The sequence below is a fragment of the Heterocephalus glaber genome, unplaced genomic scaffold (genome assembly GCF_053883595.1).
Source record: "Heterocephalus glaber isolate CG9 unplaced genomic scaffold, H.glaber_assembly_v1.0 deba00001442, whole genome shotgun sequence".
Lineage (NCBI taxonomy): Eukaryota > Metazoa > Chordata > Mammalia > Rodentia > Bathyergidae > Heterocephalus > Heterocephalus glaber.
Window position 1 is genome coordinate 10970756 of NW_028258296.1, and position 22348 is coordinate 10993103.

A 22348-nucleotide genomic window follows, 5' to 3' on the forward strand; every position below is an offset into this window, starting at 1 on the left:
TATAAGATATGTTGAATTACTGTACATTGAAACCATGTTATTTTTCTTTTACATTCTCAAATCTGGGTCCACTAGAAAGAAAAACCAAGAGTGGAAAATACCAAGATAATGAACTGACTATAATGAAAACTGCAAGATTTTTATTATGCTATTTTTGTAGCAAAACTAATATTTTTAGTCTTTATTTGACATTGGAGGAAAGGGATCTATATAGGAAAAAGCATCATTGATTTCCACAATATTTACCTGAGGATAAAAAGAATAAGGATTTAATTTTTTATATGAGCAATATCTGTTTATGAATAAAATGTCAGTGAAGACACTTGATGAAATTTAAGCTAAATCGGGTATATATCCTCACATAATGCAGGAATACAAGTAAAGAATAAGAAAAGTTCACACGTATCTGTACTAGCAAAATATAATAGGGACATGAGTGAAGTAACAGCATCTTTTTGAAGGCAGGAAAAAAATGGAATTCTCTGACAATGGATGAATAGATATACACTGGAGAGCAGGAGCCTTATGATTACACACCCTTATCTCTCCAGTGTTCACAGGCAATTTGAGAGAATGAATATTTGCCTTCCTAATACAAATACCAGCTAAGGTTGAACTGGACCTTGTGCTGAAGAAACACCTGACCAATTACAATTAATATCTTCAGAGACTCCAGGAAAACAGTCTCCCAGTAAGTTCCATATAATTTGGATATGAGGATTACAGATATAAGCCCAAAATGTCAACTTTCTGAGTGGTACATTTAATTCGCTGCTAATTAACTCTGTGATCTTGGGAAGGTTATTCCACCTGTCTCGTATCAGGTGCCTCATTTGTAAAATGAAAAATTTATTATGTCTCTTTCAGAAGTTTATTGCGGACATCAGATAATAAAATGTATGTTAAATACTGAGCAAAATCACCATCATATACTAAAATCCCACTAAATATTAGTTGTAACAATTTGGTCATTATTGAACATAACTTTCCACATTTTTATGAAAAGTTAACAAAAGGCAAACATATGACAGCAGGCAATTGAAGGACAAAAAAAATGAGGTGATTTGAAAATTGGCGAATTTCTAATGGAAAGTAAAAGCATGTTGCAGGAAAAGGTAAATAGACCAAATGAAAGCAGGAGTAATTCAGGCTGGCGTGGGTGGGAGTGGAAAGTCAGAATCTGAGAGACCCCAAAAGCCAGATTATGAAGCAAAGCTTCATATTCTGACACCGTGGGACCTGGGGCCTCAGTGACCTTGGGCTAAGCAATTCTTTGATATCTCTAAAGGACTGGGCTGACAGAACACTTTTCATTTGCAAACTAACAATCTCATCTCCTCTATCAGGCCACATACTGGAGCCAACATTCCCCTGCCATCAGCATCCCAGGACCAGATAACAGACAAAGCAGGGTGGTCCCTGCACCTCAGAGCCCACTGAAATTACACATCCAATCCCAAATCTGCCTCATCCATTCTTTCTCATGGAAACCACATCTCCCTCTTCACTCCCTCTGCCCCCTGACTTATGCTAGTCCTTCCTTGTGTGCCTTGGCACCAGGTGGTGGTGGTTAATTTTATCTGTCAACTTACTGTGGAAACGGTGCACAGGCAGAGGCCAAATGTTATTCTGGACAGAACCCTGACTGATGCACCTGCTGTCATATCCCCTCCTCTTGGGAACTGGGAATATTCAGCTATCTTTTTATCTTGTTTTTTTGTTGTTGTTTTTTGGGTCTTTTTTTGGTACCAGGGATCGAACTCGGGTCCTTGCGCTTGTGGGGTAGGCGGCAGAACCACTGAGCTAAATCCCTGGCCCCTCAGCTGTCTTTTTAATTGTCTCCTGATCTACATGGTGCACCATACCTGAATTTAACAAAAGGAAATCAAAAGAAAAAGGGAAATATCCATATTTTAAAATACCCAGGTGAAAAAATACAGCTACTTACATTAGGAATGGGCCAGGTAGTAGAAATTTTAAGCAGAGGAGGAATGTGTTGAGAATTAGTCTATAAAGTTTAATTTAATACCATTATGTAGAATCTACTAAAACCGAGATAAATTTTGTTTACTTTTCTTTCCCCTTCCTGACCTTCACTCTTTTCCCTCTGAGTCTAACTTTCTAATCACCATGTGAAGCCCACTTCAAGTACTCTCGTGGAGGCATTTTCCAATCTCCTCAGTCAGAGTGTTTCCTTCCTCTGTGTTCCCATTATGCCTTACTTGCACCACAGTGATGGTACTCACCACAGTTCATCATGGCTAATTGTATACATTTCCATCTCCCTTGCTAAATCCGACTAAATCTTGTTTCTGAGAACAGGACTCAGTCTTAACCACCTTGGTAAGGTCAGCACCTAGCCCAGTGTTCATAATTGTCAATAAAAGCTCAATTGAGCTACTCATGGGCGTAGAGGCAGGGTGTAAGCATAGAAGTGATCGCAATAACCAGCCCCTGAGATGTAGCAATGAAAATTTATCTGATACACAAGATACTGTCAAGGAACTAGAACTGTGCTAAGATGGCAAGACATTTGTCCTATTTGGTTGTTGGGGATTTGAAAGGTACCTCATTCAAATGAGATGTGCTGTAAATATAAAATAATCTTTGAGTTTCAAAGGCATGGTATAAAAATGTACAATACCTCTTTAAAATATTTCACATTGATTCATGTTACAATGATCATCTTTTGGATGCACCTGATTAAATAAAATATATTATTAAAAATTATTTTCCATGTTTCTCTACTTTTTCTAATGTAGCTATCAGAAAACTTAAAACTGCAAACATGGCTTCTATTTCTTTTGGGTGTCTCTGATCTGGAGAACTTAGCAATTAACTGGACATGTAGTGCAGAGGGGAGAAGGAATTCTAATTTTGAGACCAAATTACTAAAGAAAAGGCTGTGCGACAATTAAATAGAGACCTTGGCTTAAGATGTAACTATGTTGAACTTGAGAGCCAGGAGGACCTATCAATCGGACATCTGTAATTGCACAGGTCTCATTTGAAAAGCTCTCAGCAATAAAACAGAAGGAAAAGCAGTAGAAAGTAAGAATGAGATGCTAAGACTATCAGAGCATCAGTCTAGTAGTTCTAACATTACCACAATAGGAATTCTAAAAGGAGAAAACAGCCAGGGTGAGGGGGAAGAAAAAGAAAGAAGGAAAAAGAAACAAACAGGCAAGACTGTAGCCCATGGCTGGAGAGGCAGACTGGCTGCCAGAGCCCACATGCCTGCCGGCCTCACACTGCGGCTCCAACCTGAAAGCTGTCTCCCAGAGGCACCTGGCCCAGGTGCTGGTTTATTCATTTTTCATGACCAGAGGATGAAGAAGTTGGTCCTCTTTCTCCTGTGTTCAGCTCCAGAAGCCCATTTCCCTGGCCAAATCCCTGATGGCCAGCCAGTGTCTGGCTGCAGACCTCACCAGATACAAGATTCTGGCAAATATCAAGTTTCCTTTCTGACTTCCCCAGGGAAGGCTCTTAAAACTGTCAAGGAATCAAACCCAGAGTCTCTCCAAAGATCTTGTTTTCTCCTAGAAATACTGTCCTTCCATTACAGTGACAGATGAGTGTATTTCTGAAGTGTAACGCACATACTTGATAGAACTCTAAAGAAAGACAGGGATACAATTAACACAGAATCAAGACAGTGGTTTGTCTGGGACAGAGCAGAGAGCTGAAGAAGCATAAAATAGGGAATTGCATGCATGGACTAGGAAGATAAGGTTCGATATCATTAAGTAGTATAAATGTGAGTATTTACTTGATTACTGTTTAACTTGTACTCATAGAGTTAGTACATCTTATGAGACATAAACTTTTTAAGAGTATAACCAGCTAAAGTTGATCCCAGTGATATGATTCAACATTAGAAAATTAAATGCTGCCACTCAGTTATTTGAAAATGATGGGAAACTCACTGTTTTTGTTAGATAGGGGCCAAACTCCAAGGAGCACGTTCACTGTTCTGGTGGAAATGGGTGCCAAAATGCAGAGTTCCTAAGGGCTGGTGATGTTGCTCAGTGGTAGAGCATTTGCCTAGCATTTATGAGGCCCTGGGTTCAGTTCCCAGTAATATAAAGAAGAAAAAATAGAATTAAAATGTAAGATATTGGATATGGTAGATTCTATTATTGTTCCAAATATTCATTGTCCATCTCTATGAGAGGATAACGCTTTCCATTCCATGGTTGTCAGGCTTGGCCAGAACTTGCTTTGGCAGTGGAATTCAAGAGTGAGAGGCGTGGGCCACTTTTGAACATAACCATAAAATCACGTGATGGCTCTGTTGGTCATGAGGTCGACACAACCCAACTCGTCAGACTGCTGCTCCTCCAATCTGGGGCCCAGAATTGCAGCTGACCAACAAAGATGATCAAGGGAGTAAGAAATAAAACTTCCTTACTGTATGTAGACTGTGGTTGTTTATTAGACGAAGCTACAAAATATGTTACAGCTCAGTGAAGTTTCCAGTGAAGGAAAGGAGAAACCAGAGGTCCAAGAGCAAGTGGGAGAAAGACAGTCCCAGTCTTTTGAGAAGGTCAGAGGTCAGAAGAGCTACTGGTCATGAGAGGTGGTCATGAGGTGAAGAAGTCACTTCAGAGTTAGATTGGCCTTGAAAAGCTAGAAGTCAGAGTTGACTTGCATGGTGGTATTTCCTTCCTGGATGGATGCTCATTGGAACCGTGTACCCAGCTGTCTCTAATAACCACAAATGTTACATATAAATAACATTGGTTTTATATTTACATAATGGAATTGAAGAGACCTCTGGGTTTTTCAGCATCCTGAGTTTGTATAAAGTTCATCTGGCCTTAGAATTACGTTTTGCAACAATATTTTCAGGAAATATTCTCAAAAAGCACTGAAAGTATTTTTCTAGGTAATACGCACTAATTTGTCATGAATCGTTAAAAAAAATCAGAGTTAGTAAGATGTGTGACACTTTCAGGTATATTTAATTCCCTGGATTTTCACAAATTAAATGATAAGATACTTTGTATGAGTAATTTCAAGGAAATAAGTTGCTTGGAAATTGATGTAGTTTAAACTAGATTTGATCACAAGTTTTAGAGGTTTCTGTCAATTGCACTAAATTAGTGACTCAACTGAACTATTCAGATCTTGAGTTTCAGATTCGTTTAAGCTTACACATATACTTAGATTACTATTTTGCTTTGTGCAAAGCATTTTGCATGTTATTTCCTCCCCAAATTCTTCTACAAATCTAAAATTCTAATAATGCAGCATCATCTATGTTAAATTAATAAAAGAAAAATTTTGTTCCATAATCACCCTGGTATGTTGGGGATGTAAGCTCAGTGGCACAGCGCCTGCCTGGCAAGCATGAGGTCCTGAGTTTGATCCCCAATACCAAAACAAACAAATAAGCATAATCACCCCAGTAAAGAGAGGTTCTAAGCCATTTGGGGCTGTGGTTGGACGAAGTCTCCTCCTTCTCCATGTTTCCAATTTGCTTTGCCTTATGATCTTTCCATTTGGGGGAGGAAGTGGTGGAGGAATAGGCATCATGTAGCTGTCAATGTTCTGAAGTTGATATGGATTTATTTTCTGTGATTTTTCCGTGGAGCTCCTGAACTTCTTCATTGCCTTCATGCCCTGTAATCACATTTTGTAGTGTAAGAACCACTGAAGCTGTGGCAGGAACCCAATGTAACCCGATAGTTAATAAAACAAGCTTGTATGATTGATACTGCAAACATGAACAACTGATATTACTAAACAACTCCGCCTGCTGAAAAATGGCATAGAAAATTGAATATTCATATATTTTTAACTTATGTAGCATAGTTTCAGCCTACATACAGTGATGATAGTTTTATAGCACTTTTAGGATTTTTCCCATAGAAATTCATCAAATTTCTGGGGAATAGAGTACAAGTAAATGATTTAAAATCAAGAAGTATGTAATGGGGCCGGGGATTTAGTTCAGTGGTTTTGCCACCTGCTGCACAAGCACAAGGACCCAAGTTCAATCCCCAGTTCCAAAAAAAAAAAGAAGTATGTAATGTTGTAAGATTAGATAGAACACTCAGCAACATGTAGTTAGTACTGTTTTTTACATACTGATTATACATATCCAGAAATAAAAATACTAGTGTTAGCAAGGCAGTGAACAAATGGCAATCTCATGCACTATTTGAGTAAATTACTTCAATCTTTGTGGAGGAGAAATGGGGATATATATAAAAATTTTAAGGTGCCTATATTTTGAGCTAGAAAGTCTACTGGTAGGTAGAAATCCTACACACATAACTACCCAAGTACACTAATATAAATGTGATCAATAGGAAGATATTTAATTAAGTTTTGGTTTGTTTGTTTGTATAAAAGATTCACACCAGGCTATAAAGAGAAAGATGGGAACCTCTTTATCCTAGCATAAAATAATAAACATGGCCTGGTCATACATTTCTTTTAAGTAACTTATATTTGGATTTTGATTTAATACAATATAACCAGAAGAACTTGACTATGGAGTTGCCAATGGGGATATACCTCATGTTTCTTTATTTAGCATTTATTACCTTAACCAATTCCTATAATTAATAACTGTATTATGTTTATCAGATAAACATGATTCTATAAATTTTCACAAACTGATAACTTTTGTGTATCTGAGGTAGTTTTTCAAACTTTAAGGATTATTTAAGGATTTTTGACCGTTTTTTACCAATTTATTTGTTTTTATATTTATTTTTCTATAATATAAATTTATATCATATTTACTTTTTTTATAATTTAAGTCAAGTTTGACCTTCCTTTGAGATGTTTGATCATGAAAAGTTATTTTTAAGACAGGAAAGTTATAATCCAAACATTTTAATTACTAATTAAGTAAATAGGCTAAATAAGTAAAAATAGTTTAAATTTATAGCCCAAATTATGATAGAAAACATTTATGTGAATGGAAGGGGATTTAAATAGATTAGTCACCAAGAAGTTTACTATTGTGAAAACTGTTGACATTGCATGGTGTTATGTCCTTATTTTTCATTTCTTACATTTTCTATAATAGGCTGCATCTATGTTGGAATTAAGTAAAACAATAGGAACAATAAAGTCATTGAATTTAGATCTCTTGTGGCTTGGAGATTTTCTAAATGTATTTCTGACTAGGTATTAGTGAATTTCTGACTAGCTATTATAGAATTGCATGGCTTGTTTGGAAATGACTTGATAATTTTTTAAAAATTAATATGCTTTTCTTTGCTTATTAAGCTCATGGCATCTTGGATACCATTCCATGCTATTACTGATAATTCTACAATATTTTTTAAATGTACTTTAGTGTTCTATAATGTTTTCAAATAATATTCTTACATACTGAAGATTCTTCCAATTGTTCACTATGGCAAATAGGACAGTACAAAATACTCTTGAATCTATTTTTGTATATATGTGTGGATTCCTTAAATAAACTCCTATATGTCAAAATGCTGGAGCACATCTATTTATATTGATAGATATTCTCGATATTTCCTTTACAAATAGCTGTACTAATTTCTACCGATACCAACACTGTAAGAGAAATTCTCATTCTGAGGTTATTCATGTTTAGTCATGTGACTATTTTTACTTGCATCTGAACCAATCTGGTTTTTACCAAGTCATTTTCACCTAGAAACCCTTACTCTTGCTACTAAGCAATAGTCAGCCTGTTTTTATCTATTGCACCTACAAATACTTCCTTTAAAAAGGAATAAGAATGTGCTAGGTACTCATGACATACTTAGCAATCATTCAGATATTTATTATACTTCAATTTCTAGTCTGATTTTATATCAAAACATTTTCATCATCAATGCCACAGGAAAAGAATAGCAAGTCTTTTCTCACAGTACCTTTTGCTTATGTGCATTACATTATAAACTCCAGTAAGTTACTTATGTCTGCCTTGATAACTGATATATCACCAATTGCTAGATCAGTACCTAACCCATAGTAAGAGCCCAAAAAATACATACTGAATGAAAAGTGAGTTTAGCTACTTCAAACTAACATGGAATTGATCTCAATTTTGTCAGTACTTACGAGGCACCATTAAATGCTAATCATTCAATAACCCTCACTCCAAAACTTGGAAACAAGAAAATAAATCCCTATGTAGATTTAGTAGCAAATCTATACAGTGGCTTAGAGTAGATTTAGAAAATCAACTGAAAAGAAAACACAAATCACTCCCTACCCAAGAGATCTCGGTTATTATTATTAAGTTGATAATACTGACATATCCAAAAACAAAATGTACCACTCGAAGTAAAATTAATAATTATTGGAGCTTAGAAAAAAATATAATCACCTTGGCAAATGTGGAAAGCACTCATCCGAGTACTAGCTAAGGAAAAGGAAATTCTACCCATTGGACTTTGAGTATTTCTAGTCCTAATGGCAAAGTTATCCCTGGAAGACACAGGATGTCTTTGAGTTTTCTGGTCCTTTAGGCAAGCCCATTCCCAAGAGGAGACGGGTGCCTCCAAAGACATCCAAGCCTGGTCCTGTTAACATTCCGGTCATTACACCACATCTCCTCATTCTGATTCCATGTTCACCAGGCAACCTTCTCACTGTGACCCAGCCTCCCATGTAGCTCGGCGTACAAGGGAGGCACTTAGATGAGCTTAACTGTTTGATAGCTCTTGAATCAGTGGTCCCTATTTTGATTTTCTAGAGACAGAAAAATGACCTTGTTGTTAGTTATTTTACAGAGCTTGAGACAACCTTCTTGGACCAGACCATTCTTGAACACTGGCTGAAATGGTAAATCTGTGTCGAGGCCTTTGATTGAAGACTCGATGCTAGAAAGTGCCAAACTAATTAACTTATGACTCAAAAAATTCCTGTGTAGCTCTAAGCAGTCTTCTACAGGCAAAGAGCCACCACTTTTGGATTAATTTTTCTTGCTTTCTAAATTTATGGTTTATGAAAAGTGTTACACAAGCTAAAAAGCATATGAAATGAATTAAAGTATTAGTTATTCTTTTTAGAGTTATATTTAGACTTTTACAAGCACAATCATTTATTTACAAGCACAATCTTTTTTTTATCTGAATTAATGTCCTAGTGTTAAGGTTATCTGTGAACTAAAGATTAAAATATTGTATCCTTAATTTCACATGTCTAATGTTTCCTAATAAGGAATAGACCATAATTCATCCCTTTCCAAATAATGACAATTATACTTATGACACAGGTTCCTTCTGTAGCAGGCAAATGTTTCTTCTTCATGTTAGAAACACAAACAAAATCTGCCCTAGTTAGTGATGTCCTAATTATTCCTCCCTGCTTAAGTAACTTATATTTCACAGTTACCGTACCTTCTTCTGGTGCTGTATTTAAATAAGTGAGAATTGCCTGGGACATAACCTTGAAAGGGAAGCAGAGTTGAGCTTCTGGATGTGATCAACTCAGCATTTTTTAAAGATGGACATTCTTCTCCTTCTATATTCAACCAGAGTCAAACTTGAAGCAATTTCATACACTGATGGAAAAGTAAGTCAGCATGCAAATGCAAACCTATTCTTAGACATTTTCATTTTCTAGATTTCATGCATTTAAAATCTGGAGAGTTAACACTGGGTCATTTCTGATAGAAGTCATGTATGGCTATAAGATCTTTCCTCTTTGTTTTTTTTTTGCTTAAATTCTTTTATTGGTACATTTTAGGTATACAATACGTTTACCTTTATCATTGGGTGCTTGTATCTGTACATGATGATTCTTGGTTCTTATTTTTTTCCCGTTACCTGTGCGCCCTTCACCCCCTCCACCCTTCCCTATTTACATAGATTTCATATCCACTTTTTTTCTTTTCTCGTAATTTTTCCTTTCTCTTCTTTCCTTTCCCCTTCCCCTCCCACCACCCTTACTCCTTTGGACTTTTTCCTGTTTCAAATTATCAATTATTTATTTTAATCATTTTAATCCTTATTTACACTTTCAGCTTCTCACACTAGAGAAACTATTTGGTATCTACATATGTGTGTCCTATTTATTTCACTTAAGAGTATGGCCTCAATATGCATCCATTTAGCTGTAAATGTCTCTAGTTTCTCGTTCTTTATGGCTGAATAGTACTCCATTTTATAAAAAAAAAAAAACACCACATCTTCTTTATCCAGTTTCCAGTTGTTGAGCACTTGGTCCTCTTTGTTTTTTTAATCAGCCTTTCAACTTAATAATAAATCACCATAAATTATTACAAATCAATTCTTTATGCTTTCTACTCAATAACAGATTATCTAGGTCTTCCTGTTAGAGTAAGACATAATTCATCAGAAGTACACAGTAAATTCTTAATAAACACACAGCATAAAATTCAACAAGTGGATAAATTGAACAGAACATCTTAGACTGTGATGAACCTAATACTCTGATCAAGAATAAAAGTGCTTCTTAAAAAATAAGATTTACCCTAATAGAAAATGGAGCTTCATTTTCCAGCAGTGAAGTTTTTGATCTGGATCCCAAGGTTAGCTTTGGAATAATCCCCACTGCAGGATTACTGGGAAGAGGCTGTAATCTAACTGGAGGCTGCATATTTCCTGGGGCGGTGTATGGTCGAAGGGCTGTCTAGACAATTAGGGGAAAAAATTCCATTTAAATTAGTATCTTGACATGTTTCCAGAACCAATTAATAACGTAACAAATTGCCTAGAGTAATTAATGGTGCCTTTTTACTGAACAGATTAAACTATAATTATGTCCTTCCATTATACATACCCTCATGACCCAAAGTATTTGCTAAAACATATGGTGTTGAAGTCCTCTACATAACTAAATGCCACAATTATAGAATCTTGTAGACAAAGGAGATGTCCTCTATTACATTCCTGTATTTTTATTCATACTGTGAACTCACTGACAATACTTAATTTATACTGTGCATAGAATGGCTTTGCTCATTAAATGTTAAGTTGAATAATGTTCCTGTTTTAGACATCTAAAAGGATATTGTAATGGACTCATTTCTGTTTCAATGTTTTCAATATAAATTCTACTCTGAATCCTTTAAGCCTTAAGATTGGTGCTGAAGTAAAAGCAGACAATAGGGAAGGCAGATGCTTAACTAAAATGTATTACCATTTATTCAACTGCTTCCTTGATATATTAAGAAAAAAATAAAAAATTGTAACTAGCAACTATTTTCCATTTGTCCCTGTAGGCCTCCTGTTCACCTTCCTGGCCTTGCTTTGGGAGTCATCCCTTTAGGAATTTACCAGCTAACCTCAAAATTGCAGTTGGATTCTACCAAAGAGGACAGGATGACAATGAAATCAAACCCCTCCCTGTGGGCTATACGAGTCCCTTTACCTAAGTCCACTGTTGCTATTGGGAAGCCTTCTCCCAGTCACAGGAGATATCTACTGATTGGAGAATCCAATCCCTGTCCTTCCCTCTTAACCCTAGGGGCTGTGGATTTTCACTGTCCTGACCCCAGCATGCTTAACACCCCTGGTTAGTTTTCCTTAACCCAGCCTGCATCTTTGTAAATAGTTTCTTCATTGAACACTTTCTAATTACTCTATTTGTGTGACCCATCTGTTTTCTGCTGAGCCCCCAACTGAGACATTTTCCAATCAAGGATGCATTGCAGTGAATACCAAAAGTGCCAGCATCAGAAGTGTCTTTTGGGGGCATCAACAAAATATTGTAAGTTTAGTACAAAGATTAGCAATGTGTCAAAAGTGAGGAAAGAAATGAGGCTTTTGACCTAGTTGTTCTATTACAATAAGATAATAGAAAACTTGCCAAAAATATGACATGCGTATTTGGCTAAGAGGGCATGAGAAGGATGATATATAAGTCATTCATGAACAAAGCATTGTATATCAACTCAAAAGAATGATAAGCAACAAATATTCAATTCTGGAAAAGTGTGTAAATACACTTTAAAATGTTGATAAAGTAGCTTGTACTCTCAAATATTAGTACCATCTTGAGAAACATGTTATCCATTGTTAAATCTTGATTTTTTAATTCAACATCTACTGAATTCCCACCATAGAACTGGTAAGGAGATAAAAAGAAATTAAAACTGAATACAAGAAAGTTAAGGTCAAATGAACCATGCAAATACCACCAAAAAGACAACAAAACTCAGAATTTGATGACAAAACTCAGAATTAAATTCCTTAGAATATTAGTACTTTAGTAAGCCAGTTCAGGTAACAAAAATTTAAGCTTCACAAACACAGATTTTATCCAAGTGGTTAAGCATGAGAAGACAATGGACAATCAGAGAAGAACGGTAAATTTGAACACCAAAGGACAGCCATTTGTAAGCAGCAAAGATAATACCACATTATTGATTTTTCTTCTTCACTAGTAATAGAATTTTTTGTCTGGGATTATGGCTATCTTAAATAAGGATTGTATTTCTCAGAATGCCTTCCAACTTGTGCAGGATGTTAGCCTCTGTGTTGACCAATGAGAGATGAGGAGTGATACATGAAACTTCTCATCCAGGAGACCTTGAGGACATCCGGTCCCTGCCACGCTGCCTCTGGGCTCTTGGCTGTGCAGCTACCTACTTCTACACTACAGAGGCATAGGAGGACCTAAAGGCCATTGTCCTGAGTTGCAGAAGTGAACAACAGAGAGAGGGTCTCTCTCAGGCACCCTGATGAAAACTGAAGCCCACTGGAAAAGTGAAGAGAATCTCTGCAATATAGGCATGCCAGAACACCGTACTTGGTAAGTTGGAGGGTTCATCACCTCCCATTTGAACCTGGACTGTTTTCAGGGGAGGGACAGCTGGAACCTATAGTGGAACTTTGTGTAGTTCAGCCCTGCAGGAGGACAGGTAGCTCATTTGGGGACTTGCAGCCAGAGGTCTGTCTGGGTCTTGCGGGTCTTTGGCTGGCTTACTGAGACTCATTGGCTTTTAACTGACAGTACCAAAAACAAAAATGAAAAGATGTTTAATCAAGTCACAAACCCAGACTTCTACCCCACAAAAGGCAATTTCTGGGGAAAACGAGGTGGAAAAGCCTGATAATCAACCACCTGGACACCCTGAACTGATAGCACAGGAAGTAACAAAACAGATGAATGAGGCTCTAGAAAAATTCAAAGCAGAAATAATCTCCCACATAACTACAGAGATGGTGAGCAGAATGAAAGACATGATTAGAGGCTCTAGAACAGGAAGTGATTAAAAAAAAATAGTTGAGCTTAGAATCATGCTGGAAACCATGAATGCCCAGCATAAGAAAGAAATAGAAACCATGATTGCTCAACATAAGAAAGAAATGGTATCCATGAAACAGATTCAAACAGATATTCAGAAGACTAAAAACTCCATTGAAACCATGGACAGCAGATTAAGGGAATCTGAAGATAGAATATCAGATATAGAAGACAGGATTGCAGTTAAGGACCAGGAAAACAGGGATTTCTTAAAAATAGTAAGGCACCATGAGAAATCAATCCAGCAGCTGCTAGATGATGCAAAGAAGAATAACATAAGACTGATAGGAGTCCATGAAAAAACAGGAGAAAATATAATTGACATAAAAAAAACTGTTCACAGAAGTAATAGTAGAAAACTTCCCAGACAGAGGTGGAGAACTGAACATACAGATAAGTGAGGCATATAGAACTCCAATTAGCCATTATCCAAAAAAATCTATGCCTAGACACATAATAATCAAGATCCCAGAAACCCAACAGAAGAACAAAATCCTGCAGGCAGTTAGAGAAAAGAAACAAATCACCTATAAAGGAAAGCCTATCAGAATCACAGCAGATTTTTCAACACAAACCCTTAAGTCAGAGAGCCTGGAGTCAAGTATTTCAAGCCCTAAAAGAAAATAAATTCCAACCTAGACTGTTGTATCCTGCAAAATTATCTTTCAAAATCGATGGGGAAATTAGATACTTTCCCAACAAAGAACACCTGAGAAATTTCATGAATACCAAACCAGCACACCAAAAAATCCTAAGCAATATCCTAGAAAAAGACAATGAAGATCACAAAGCCACCAGGCAAGGTAAAAAAATAAAGGGAAAGGGGGAAAAAAAAGAAATAAAAGAGCCACCAATAGCAAAACATCACAAAAAGGATGAGTCAATATCTACAATTATAACTATCAATGTTAATGGTCTCAATTCATCAATCAAAAGAAATAGACTGACAGAATGAATTAAGAAGCAAAATCCAACAATATGCTATATTCAAGAAACACACCTAACTCAAAAAAAAAAATACATAGACTGAAAGTAAAAGGATGGAAAACAGTTCTCCAACCCACAGGAACCCAGAAAAAAGCAGGGGTAGCAATTTTATTTGCAGACAAAATAGATTTCAAACCAAAAGTAATTAAGAGAGCCAAAGATGGTCACTACATCCTTGTGAAGAGAACAATCCAAGAGGAAGAGATGACAATCCTAAATATATATGCACCAAATACGAATACCCCCAACTACACAAAACAAATATTAATGGACATGAAAAACCAAATAAGCGCTAATACAGTTGTAGTGGGGGACCTCAATACCCCACTATCACAAGTAGACAGACCATCTAGACAGAAAATTAACAACAAAATTCTAGAACTGAACCAAGCTATTGAACAAACGGACTTAATAGATGTTTACAGAGTGTTCCACCCCACAAAATCAGAATACACATTCTTTTTGGCTGCACATGGGTCATTCTCCAAAATAGACCACATGCTAGCTCACAGGACATGTCTAAGTTAATGTAAAAGATTTGAAGTTACCCCTGTATATTATCAGACCATAGTGCAATAAAATTGGAGATCAATAACATAAGAAAGTGGAAAACTGCCACAAACACATGGAAATTAAATAACACACTTCTGAACAACCAATGAGTCACAGAGGAGATTAAAAAAGAAATTAGACAGTTTCTACAAGTAAATGAAAATGCCAGTACAACATACAGGAATCGATGGGACACAATGAAAGCAGTTCTACATGGGAAATACATAGCAGTGAATGCCCATATTAGGAAAACAGAGAGAACTCAAATAAATAACCGAATGAAGAGCCTCAAGCTCCTAGAAAAAGAAGAGCATAACAAACCCAAAGCTCACACAAGAAAAGAAATTATAAAGATGTAAGCAGAAATCAATGCAATGGAGACTAAGAGAATGATACCAAAAATTATTGAATCAAATAGTTGGTTTTTTGAAAGAATAAATAAAATGGATAAACCCTTAGCCAACCTTATCAAAAAAAGGAACAAAAAGGCTCAAATCCATGCACTCAAGAATGAAAAAGGTGAAGTCACAACAGATCCAGTAGAAATCCAACGCATCATCAATACCTACTTTGAGAACCTGTACTCTAATAAAACGAAAAACACAGAAGAAATGGACAGATTCCTAGATATATACGAATTACCAAAGTTAAATGAAGAAGAAATAGAAATTCTAAACACTCCAATTACAATGAGTGAAATTGAAAATGCAATAAAAAATTTACCAAACAAAGAAAAGCCCAGGTCCTGATGGCTACACTGCTGAATTCTACAAGACATTTAAAGAAGAACTATTACCATTACTCTTTAAACTCATCAAGGAAATTGAAAGGGAAGCAAAGCTTCCAAATTCATTCCTGGAAGCAAGTATTACTTTGATTCCAAAACCAGGGAAAGACCCAACCCAAAAAGAGAACTACAGGCCAATCTCCCTAATGAATATTGATGCAAAAATCCACAACAAGATACTGGCAAACAGAATACAAAGGGTCATCAAGAAGATCATACACCCTGACCAAGTTGGATTTATCCTAGGAATGCAAGGATAGTTCAACATTTGAAAATCAATAAATATAATACACTATATTAACAGAGTCAAGGACAAAAACCATATGATCATCTCAATAGATGCAGAAAAGGCATTTGACAAAATCCAACACCCATTCATGATAAAAACCTTACAGAAAATTGGAATACAAGGTCTTTATCTCAACTTGATTAAGGCTATCTATGAAAAACCAACAGCCAACATCATACTAAATGGTCAAAAACTGAAAACTTTCACGCTAAAATCAGGAACAAGACTAGGATGCCCACTATCACCATTCCTGTTTAGTATTGTTCTTGAAACGTTAGCCACAGCAATTAGAAAAAAGAAAGAAATAAAAGGAATAAAAATAGGAAAGGAAGAAGTTAAACTGTCATTATTTGCTGATGATATGATACTTTACATAGAAGACCCAAAAGACTCTGCCAAAAGACTTCTAGTCTTAATTGACAGATTCAGTAGAGTAGCTGGATATAAGGTCAACACTCAAAAAACAATAGCCTTTTTATATACAAATAGCAGACCCATTGAGAGAGAAATTCAGGAAACAGTTGCCTTTACAATAGCATCCAAAAAAATGAAATATCTAGGAGTCAATCTAACAAAGGAAGCAAAAGATCTCTACACTGAAAACTATAGCACTTTGAAAAAGGAGAGTGAGGAAGATATAAGAAAATGGAAAGACATCCCTTGTTCCTTGATAGGAAGAACCAATATAGTGAAAATGGCCATACTTCCAAAACTATTATATAGGTTTAATTCAATGCCAATTGAAATTCCAACTATCTATCTTGCAGAACTAGAGAAAACAATCCAAAAATTCATTTGGAACAAGAAGAGACCTAGAATACCAAAAGCAATTCTAGGCAACAGAGATAGCTGGGGGTATTACAATCTCCAACTTGAAACTATACTACAAAGCTACTGTGATAAAAACAGCATGGTACTGGCAAAGAAACAGACCTGAGGATCAGTGGAATAGATTAGAAGATGCAGAAAGGACTACAGATACGCTCAGCCACCTCATCTTTGACAAAGGAGCCAACCACCCTCATTGAGGAAAGATAGCCTATTTAATAAATGGTGTTGGAAAAACTGGATTTCAACCTGCCAAAGATTAAAGCTAGACCCATACCTATCACCATGCACTAAATTAAGATCAAAGTGGATTAAAGATTTAAATATTAAGACAGAAACACTAAATTTGCTGGAAGATATGTTAGGTAGAACCCTTGAAGACATTGGTATAGGAAAAGATTTTATGAAAAAAACCTCAGTAGCATGGGAACTAGCAAAAAGAATCAATAACTGGGATCTCATCTTATTAAAAAGCTTCTGCACTGCAAGAGAAACCACCAACAGAGCTAAGAGACATCCTACAATCTGGGAAAAAAATTTTAGCAGCTGTACCTCAGACAAAGGATTGCTATCTAGAATATATAAAGAACTGAAAAAATCAGACCCCCCCAAATTCAAAAATGGTCATCTGAAATGAACAGACATTTCTCAGACAAAGAAGTAAAAGCAGAAAATAAATATATGAAAAAATGTTGAACATCACTGGTTATTCGAGAGATGTGGATGAAAACAGCACTGAGATTCCACCTCACCCCAGAAAGAATGACTGTTATTAAGAAATCATCCAATAACAAATACTGGTGGGGCTGTGGAGAGAAAGGAACACTTCTCCAGTGTTGGTGGGAGTGCAGACTGGTGCAACCACTGTGGAAATCAGTATGGAGATACCTTGAAGAATTAGGCTTACAGGTCCCATTGGACCCAGCTACCCCCCTGCTGGGTATCTTCCCAAAAGAATTACAAGAATCATCCCACAGTGATATATGTGCACCCATGTTTAAAGCAGCACAGTTCATAATAGGTAAAGCTTGGAAACAGCCCAAGTGCCCATCAACTGGAAACTGGATAAAGAAGGTGTGGTTTTTTTAATAAAATGCAATACTACTCAGCCATAAAGAATGAGAAACTAGAGACATTTATAGCTAAACCGATGCATATTGAGCCCATCTTCTTAAGTGAAATAAATAGGACACATGTGTAAATACTGAATAGTTTCTCTAGTGTGAGAAACTGGAAGTGTAAATAAGGATACACACGGATGAAATTGCCTAATAACATATTTCTCAGATTGTGTCTCCATCACGTGTCAGATGACTGTATTGAAATTTAAATTAGGGAGAAGCTTGGCTTATGTGGAGTCTGCCAGCTAACTGGAGTTTTTTTTCCAGACCACTATTTGTTCTATGTTGGTTTGGGGGATCTTTCTGGAATAAATCACATCCTCTGGTGTCTTGTTGGTGCTTGAGATGCTTTTTTAAGTTATATGGAAAAATGTTGAAGTGCTTTTCAGTTTCGTTTTGGTTGGGTTCTACTGTATTTGAATATTATTATAGTTTTTTTTCTCCTTGCATTGTTCTTCTTTGAATGGTTTTAATTTTTGTATCTGTGTGTGTTTGATAATAAAGTTTTTTTAAAAAAATAAGAAATTTCTACTTTATGCCCTTTGAGAAGTGTGTCCTTATTTTCCTTTTACCCCTTCCCTCAGATTGAAGTACTCATATGGTGATAAACCATCTTGGCTTATGTGATGAAAGCAACACCCTAACTTTGGTAGATGAATAATACAAATGGAATCTGCATTTGTTAACGTCGTAGAATAAAAGTGGCACACCAGCTGAGTCATGGGTTGTGCTGGTGCACCAAGGAGGGGTCCTTATTTTTAAGGAGCCTCTGCTTACAAACCTATGTCACAACCAATACAAGTGGACTCACAACAGTAGCACATGATTTAAAGTAACAAGATATAAGCCTTACGGACCAAAAGGTAAAAGGTTCAAAATCCTCAAATTAAACTAGAAGGTTTAATTAAACTAGAGGTTTCTGAACAAGGGAATCAGACCACCCAAAAGAATTCTCTTGGACTCTAAAACAAACATGCCTTAAGACTCCCCCTTTTCACATAATCTAGTTGAACACAAAAATATGAAAAATCCAGTGTGGGAATTCAAGAAAGCAGGTTAGTGCAAACTAGAACATGATCTATTGGCTGTTATGCTCTAAATTTTACTTCACTGCATTTGCATACAAATATCATTCAGTTAGATGAATGTGGCAGTCAAATGTTTAACTGATTACATTTGTCTCTAAAAACAAATCTGCACCATTAACTAACAGCTGTGAGTTACAAACTGTTGTAGTTCACATCAGAAACTACCTTAAATTTGCTATATTTTAAATTGTTTGGAATATATTTTCCTGAAATAAATATGGCACTGGAGCTGTACCAGAAAGGGAATTAATACTGACTACCTGCTGATTACTCACCCAACCTGAGCATTTCTAATTCTTTGAAGACACCAAGGGGTGAATTTTCCTAGAATGCACAGAATTAGTTGAAATGACTCTCCCCAGTTTTAATGACAGTGGTGCAGCTAAAACCCTGCATGCTATTTTGAAGGTTTAGGTGCCATTAGTGGCCAGGCACACTAATGTTGTGTTGGTTGCTTTCTTTATTCACTTGAGAATTTTTTTTTTAATGGCAGGAAGGATTTTTATCTTCATCTCAGTGGCACTTGGGGTCAGGAGTGACATTTAAAGGATCAGTATTCAGGTTGAGAAAACAAAAAGAAGAGTGCCTTGATTTTCTGTAAAATGGAAGTACAATCCCAAGACCAAAATAGACACCCCTTCAGGCGCAAGAGCCCCACGGGGGGTGGCCAAGTGAAGAATCCTGGCTCATCACAGGGAAAGACTTGAGAAGTCCTGGTGTCAGTGTTTCCTGTAATTTTTAAATTACTTTCTCACTCCTTCCACATTAAGATCTCCTGGATGTATCATAAACTATTTATTGAGGGTGTTCAGCTGGAAAATTGAAAAGAAGGCTTTTAAAGGGATTTTTCCTCTCTGAAGCAGGTGGTAAGACAGAAAACAGTACTTAATTGTTTCTCTTGTTTCACCTGTGTTAAGCTTTTGAGAATCTAGTGAATTGTCAGCCAATAAAAAATTATTTGTTCATATATACATACAAATCAAACCTGGAAGTAGAGTAACAACAAAGGAAGAAGGATTGCTTTTCATCACTTGGCTGTTCATCAGGAAATGTCAAAATATATTTACCATTTGAGAATGTCAAAGCTTAACACTACATATGATGAACCTACTTCAACATTCTATGAAAAGCATTGTAATTCTCTATAAATATTATGCAATGCAAAAAAGGTTCATGTTAACAAGGAAATATATTAGTTTACACAAAACAAGAATAAAGATGCAATCAGGCAATTCAATTGTAACTTAAACCACCTTCCTCCAAGAAATATTTTGCAAATCCTTTCCTATAACTATTGATTCAAAAGACCTTACCCTCTTTTGAGTAAATATCACCTATCTCTAGGTTATAGATGAATCAAATTGGAATACCAGTCTCCAATTTCTTCAAATAGAATTTCTATACATTTGATTATACTTTTGATAAAAGAGGTGCAAACCTTAGTATCTAGCCAACATGCAATATGGTACTAAGAAATTTTCACTGATAAAACGGTAGTAGAGGCAAGGCAAGAACGAAATTTAGCGGTCAAAAATATAGAATATGTATGAAACAACTCATGGTTCAACTTTGCTACCCTGTAAGAGGCTAAAGAGACAAATAGAAAGGGGCACTGGCATAGCTTATCTTGAGGTCGTATGGTTTAGGACAGTGGTGGTGAACCTGCGGCATGCCTGCCACAGTGGCTGTTTGCACAACTGAAAGCTCTAAAAGGTTCCTTCACCATCACTGGTTTAGTATTTGAAATGTTACATAAGGGAGTCTGAACTTTTCTTTAGGTAATACATAGCCAGAGAAGGTATCTGGGCCTGCAAGTAACATAAGTAATCTCAAGAAAACTAAACCAACAGTAGCAAGAAAAATAGATTTGGCAGGAATGATTTTGATTGGAGAGGAGACATTCAGTAGAGACAGTTGAACAGATATAAATCCGTGGTTTTTGTTTATTCTTAAGACTACGTTTTCATTCAGCAGGACTTATATGATTATGCAGGCACACTTTCAAAGAGAACTATTTCTAAGATTCATAAGAAATCATAAATTAATTGGCTGGGAGTGGTAATATGACTCACCAGTGTTAATGGACTGGAATGTCCTTCGTTAACCAGAATATTATGACCACGGTTCGCCCTTGAGCCAAGTGGAGGGTGAGGAGACAGGATTGGCATCTTATTTTCAACAGATTGTCTTGTGTTCTCCCCCTGGAATAAGAGAGATTTAGTGGCTATATGCATACAGTAGGCTAGGTTAGTATACGACATGGCTTCAGGATTGGCTATGAGAGCAAAGGCATCCACTCTCATTCCTTCAAGAATGCTACTCCTGAGGTCTATCTTGGTATTAAGAAAAAGTTTCCACAATCATCAGGGATCTGGGAGTGTGTTTCAGGGAGGAAAGTAAATCTGCTTTAACTGTACAGAAAGATACTGACCAAAGCACTGTTTCCTCCATTTCACCGAGAGTTTATTAATCTGCTTTAAACTGATCACTATCAAAAAGCACAAGGCTTTTTGATCAGTGGAGACTGCCAGAAAGTAGTACTTTTTCTGTTTCAGAAATAATTTAATCATGCTACTAAGCAAAGAGGGTTGCATATTAAATAAATGGGACCTAAAACTTTTTTTGCTAATTGCAGTTATGAGGTGAAAATTATGACAAAAACCATATGGGGAGGAACTAGACTACTATGGCGAGTCTCTGCCAAGGCTACAGTCTTTGTGTACCCAGGTTACTACACCTGGCCACCTGGGAGGAGTGAATGGAACATGGATCCACCACAACCTAGCTTCAAGTACTGCTACTCACTGTTTTTGTCCAGTAACTATTTTTCCGTGTCAACATTTCAGCAGATAAATTATATCACCGGTAACTCAGTCCTTGATATAGGACAACATGAGCAAAGCTGAATTAATCTTAAATCTTTACAGCCCAACTCTTCAGAGCTTTAAAAAACTGACCTACCTTCTGTCACTCAACAACATTTTTGTAACAAGATTATCTTTTGACCCTGATGAAATAGAGTTGAGTCTATCAGGCAAGAGGGAAAAATTATGGTTTTAAATGGCAAGTTATTCTACAGAAGCTTTACAAATGCTCATCAGTTTGTGAAACATGCTTTAGTCCCGCATCTGTAATACTACACTGAAAATTAAAGTCAACATGTGATTTTGAAGGGCTCAAAAAATCAAATAAAACTGCCAAACTAACCTGCAATCGTTCAAACATGCCTAATTGAATCTCTCATTGCTTGCTTCAATTTTATATTTCTCATAAGTTCACTGCAAGGAAGGGATATCATATACAAAAATAGAAAACGAGCAAGAGATTTTAAAATGCTCAGGTCAAAACATCTTAAATCTTATTTTGCTTGCTTTTTCTAAAGAGGATCATTTCCACCATAATTTTCAAGGGTGATAGTCACATGAAAATGTACCACTGTATAATTCTCACGATACCCTATTTGTCATCACATTCAGAA

At 36.3% G+C, this 22348-nt stretch overlaps 1 protein-coding gene across 8 annotated transcripts in view; it reads right to left on the minus strand.

Annotated features, from left to right (window-relative positions):
- Erich3 (glutamate rich 3) overlaps positions 1 to 22348 on the minus strand; it is a 105985-nt gene that overhangs the window by 54804 nt on the left and 28833 nt on the right. For 5 of the 8 annotated variants that reach the window (XM_004841575.4, XM_013070958.3, XM_013070959.3 and 2 more), the window contains 3 exons: positions 20943 to 21071; positions 10441 to 10599; positions 5407 to 5625 (listed from right to left, as the gene is read on the minus strand). In XM_004841575.4, the coding sequence (XP_004841632.4) occupies positions 5407 to 5625; positions 10441 to 10599; positions 20943 to 21071 (507 nt within the window). Of the gene's footprint in view, positions 1 to 5406; positions 5626 to 8329; positions 9801 to 10440; positions 10600 to 20942; positions 21072 to 22348 lie in introns of those variants that run through there. The other 3 variants (XM_013070956.3, XM_087212908.1, XM_087212906.1) reach the window with 3 other exon arrangements.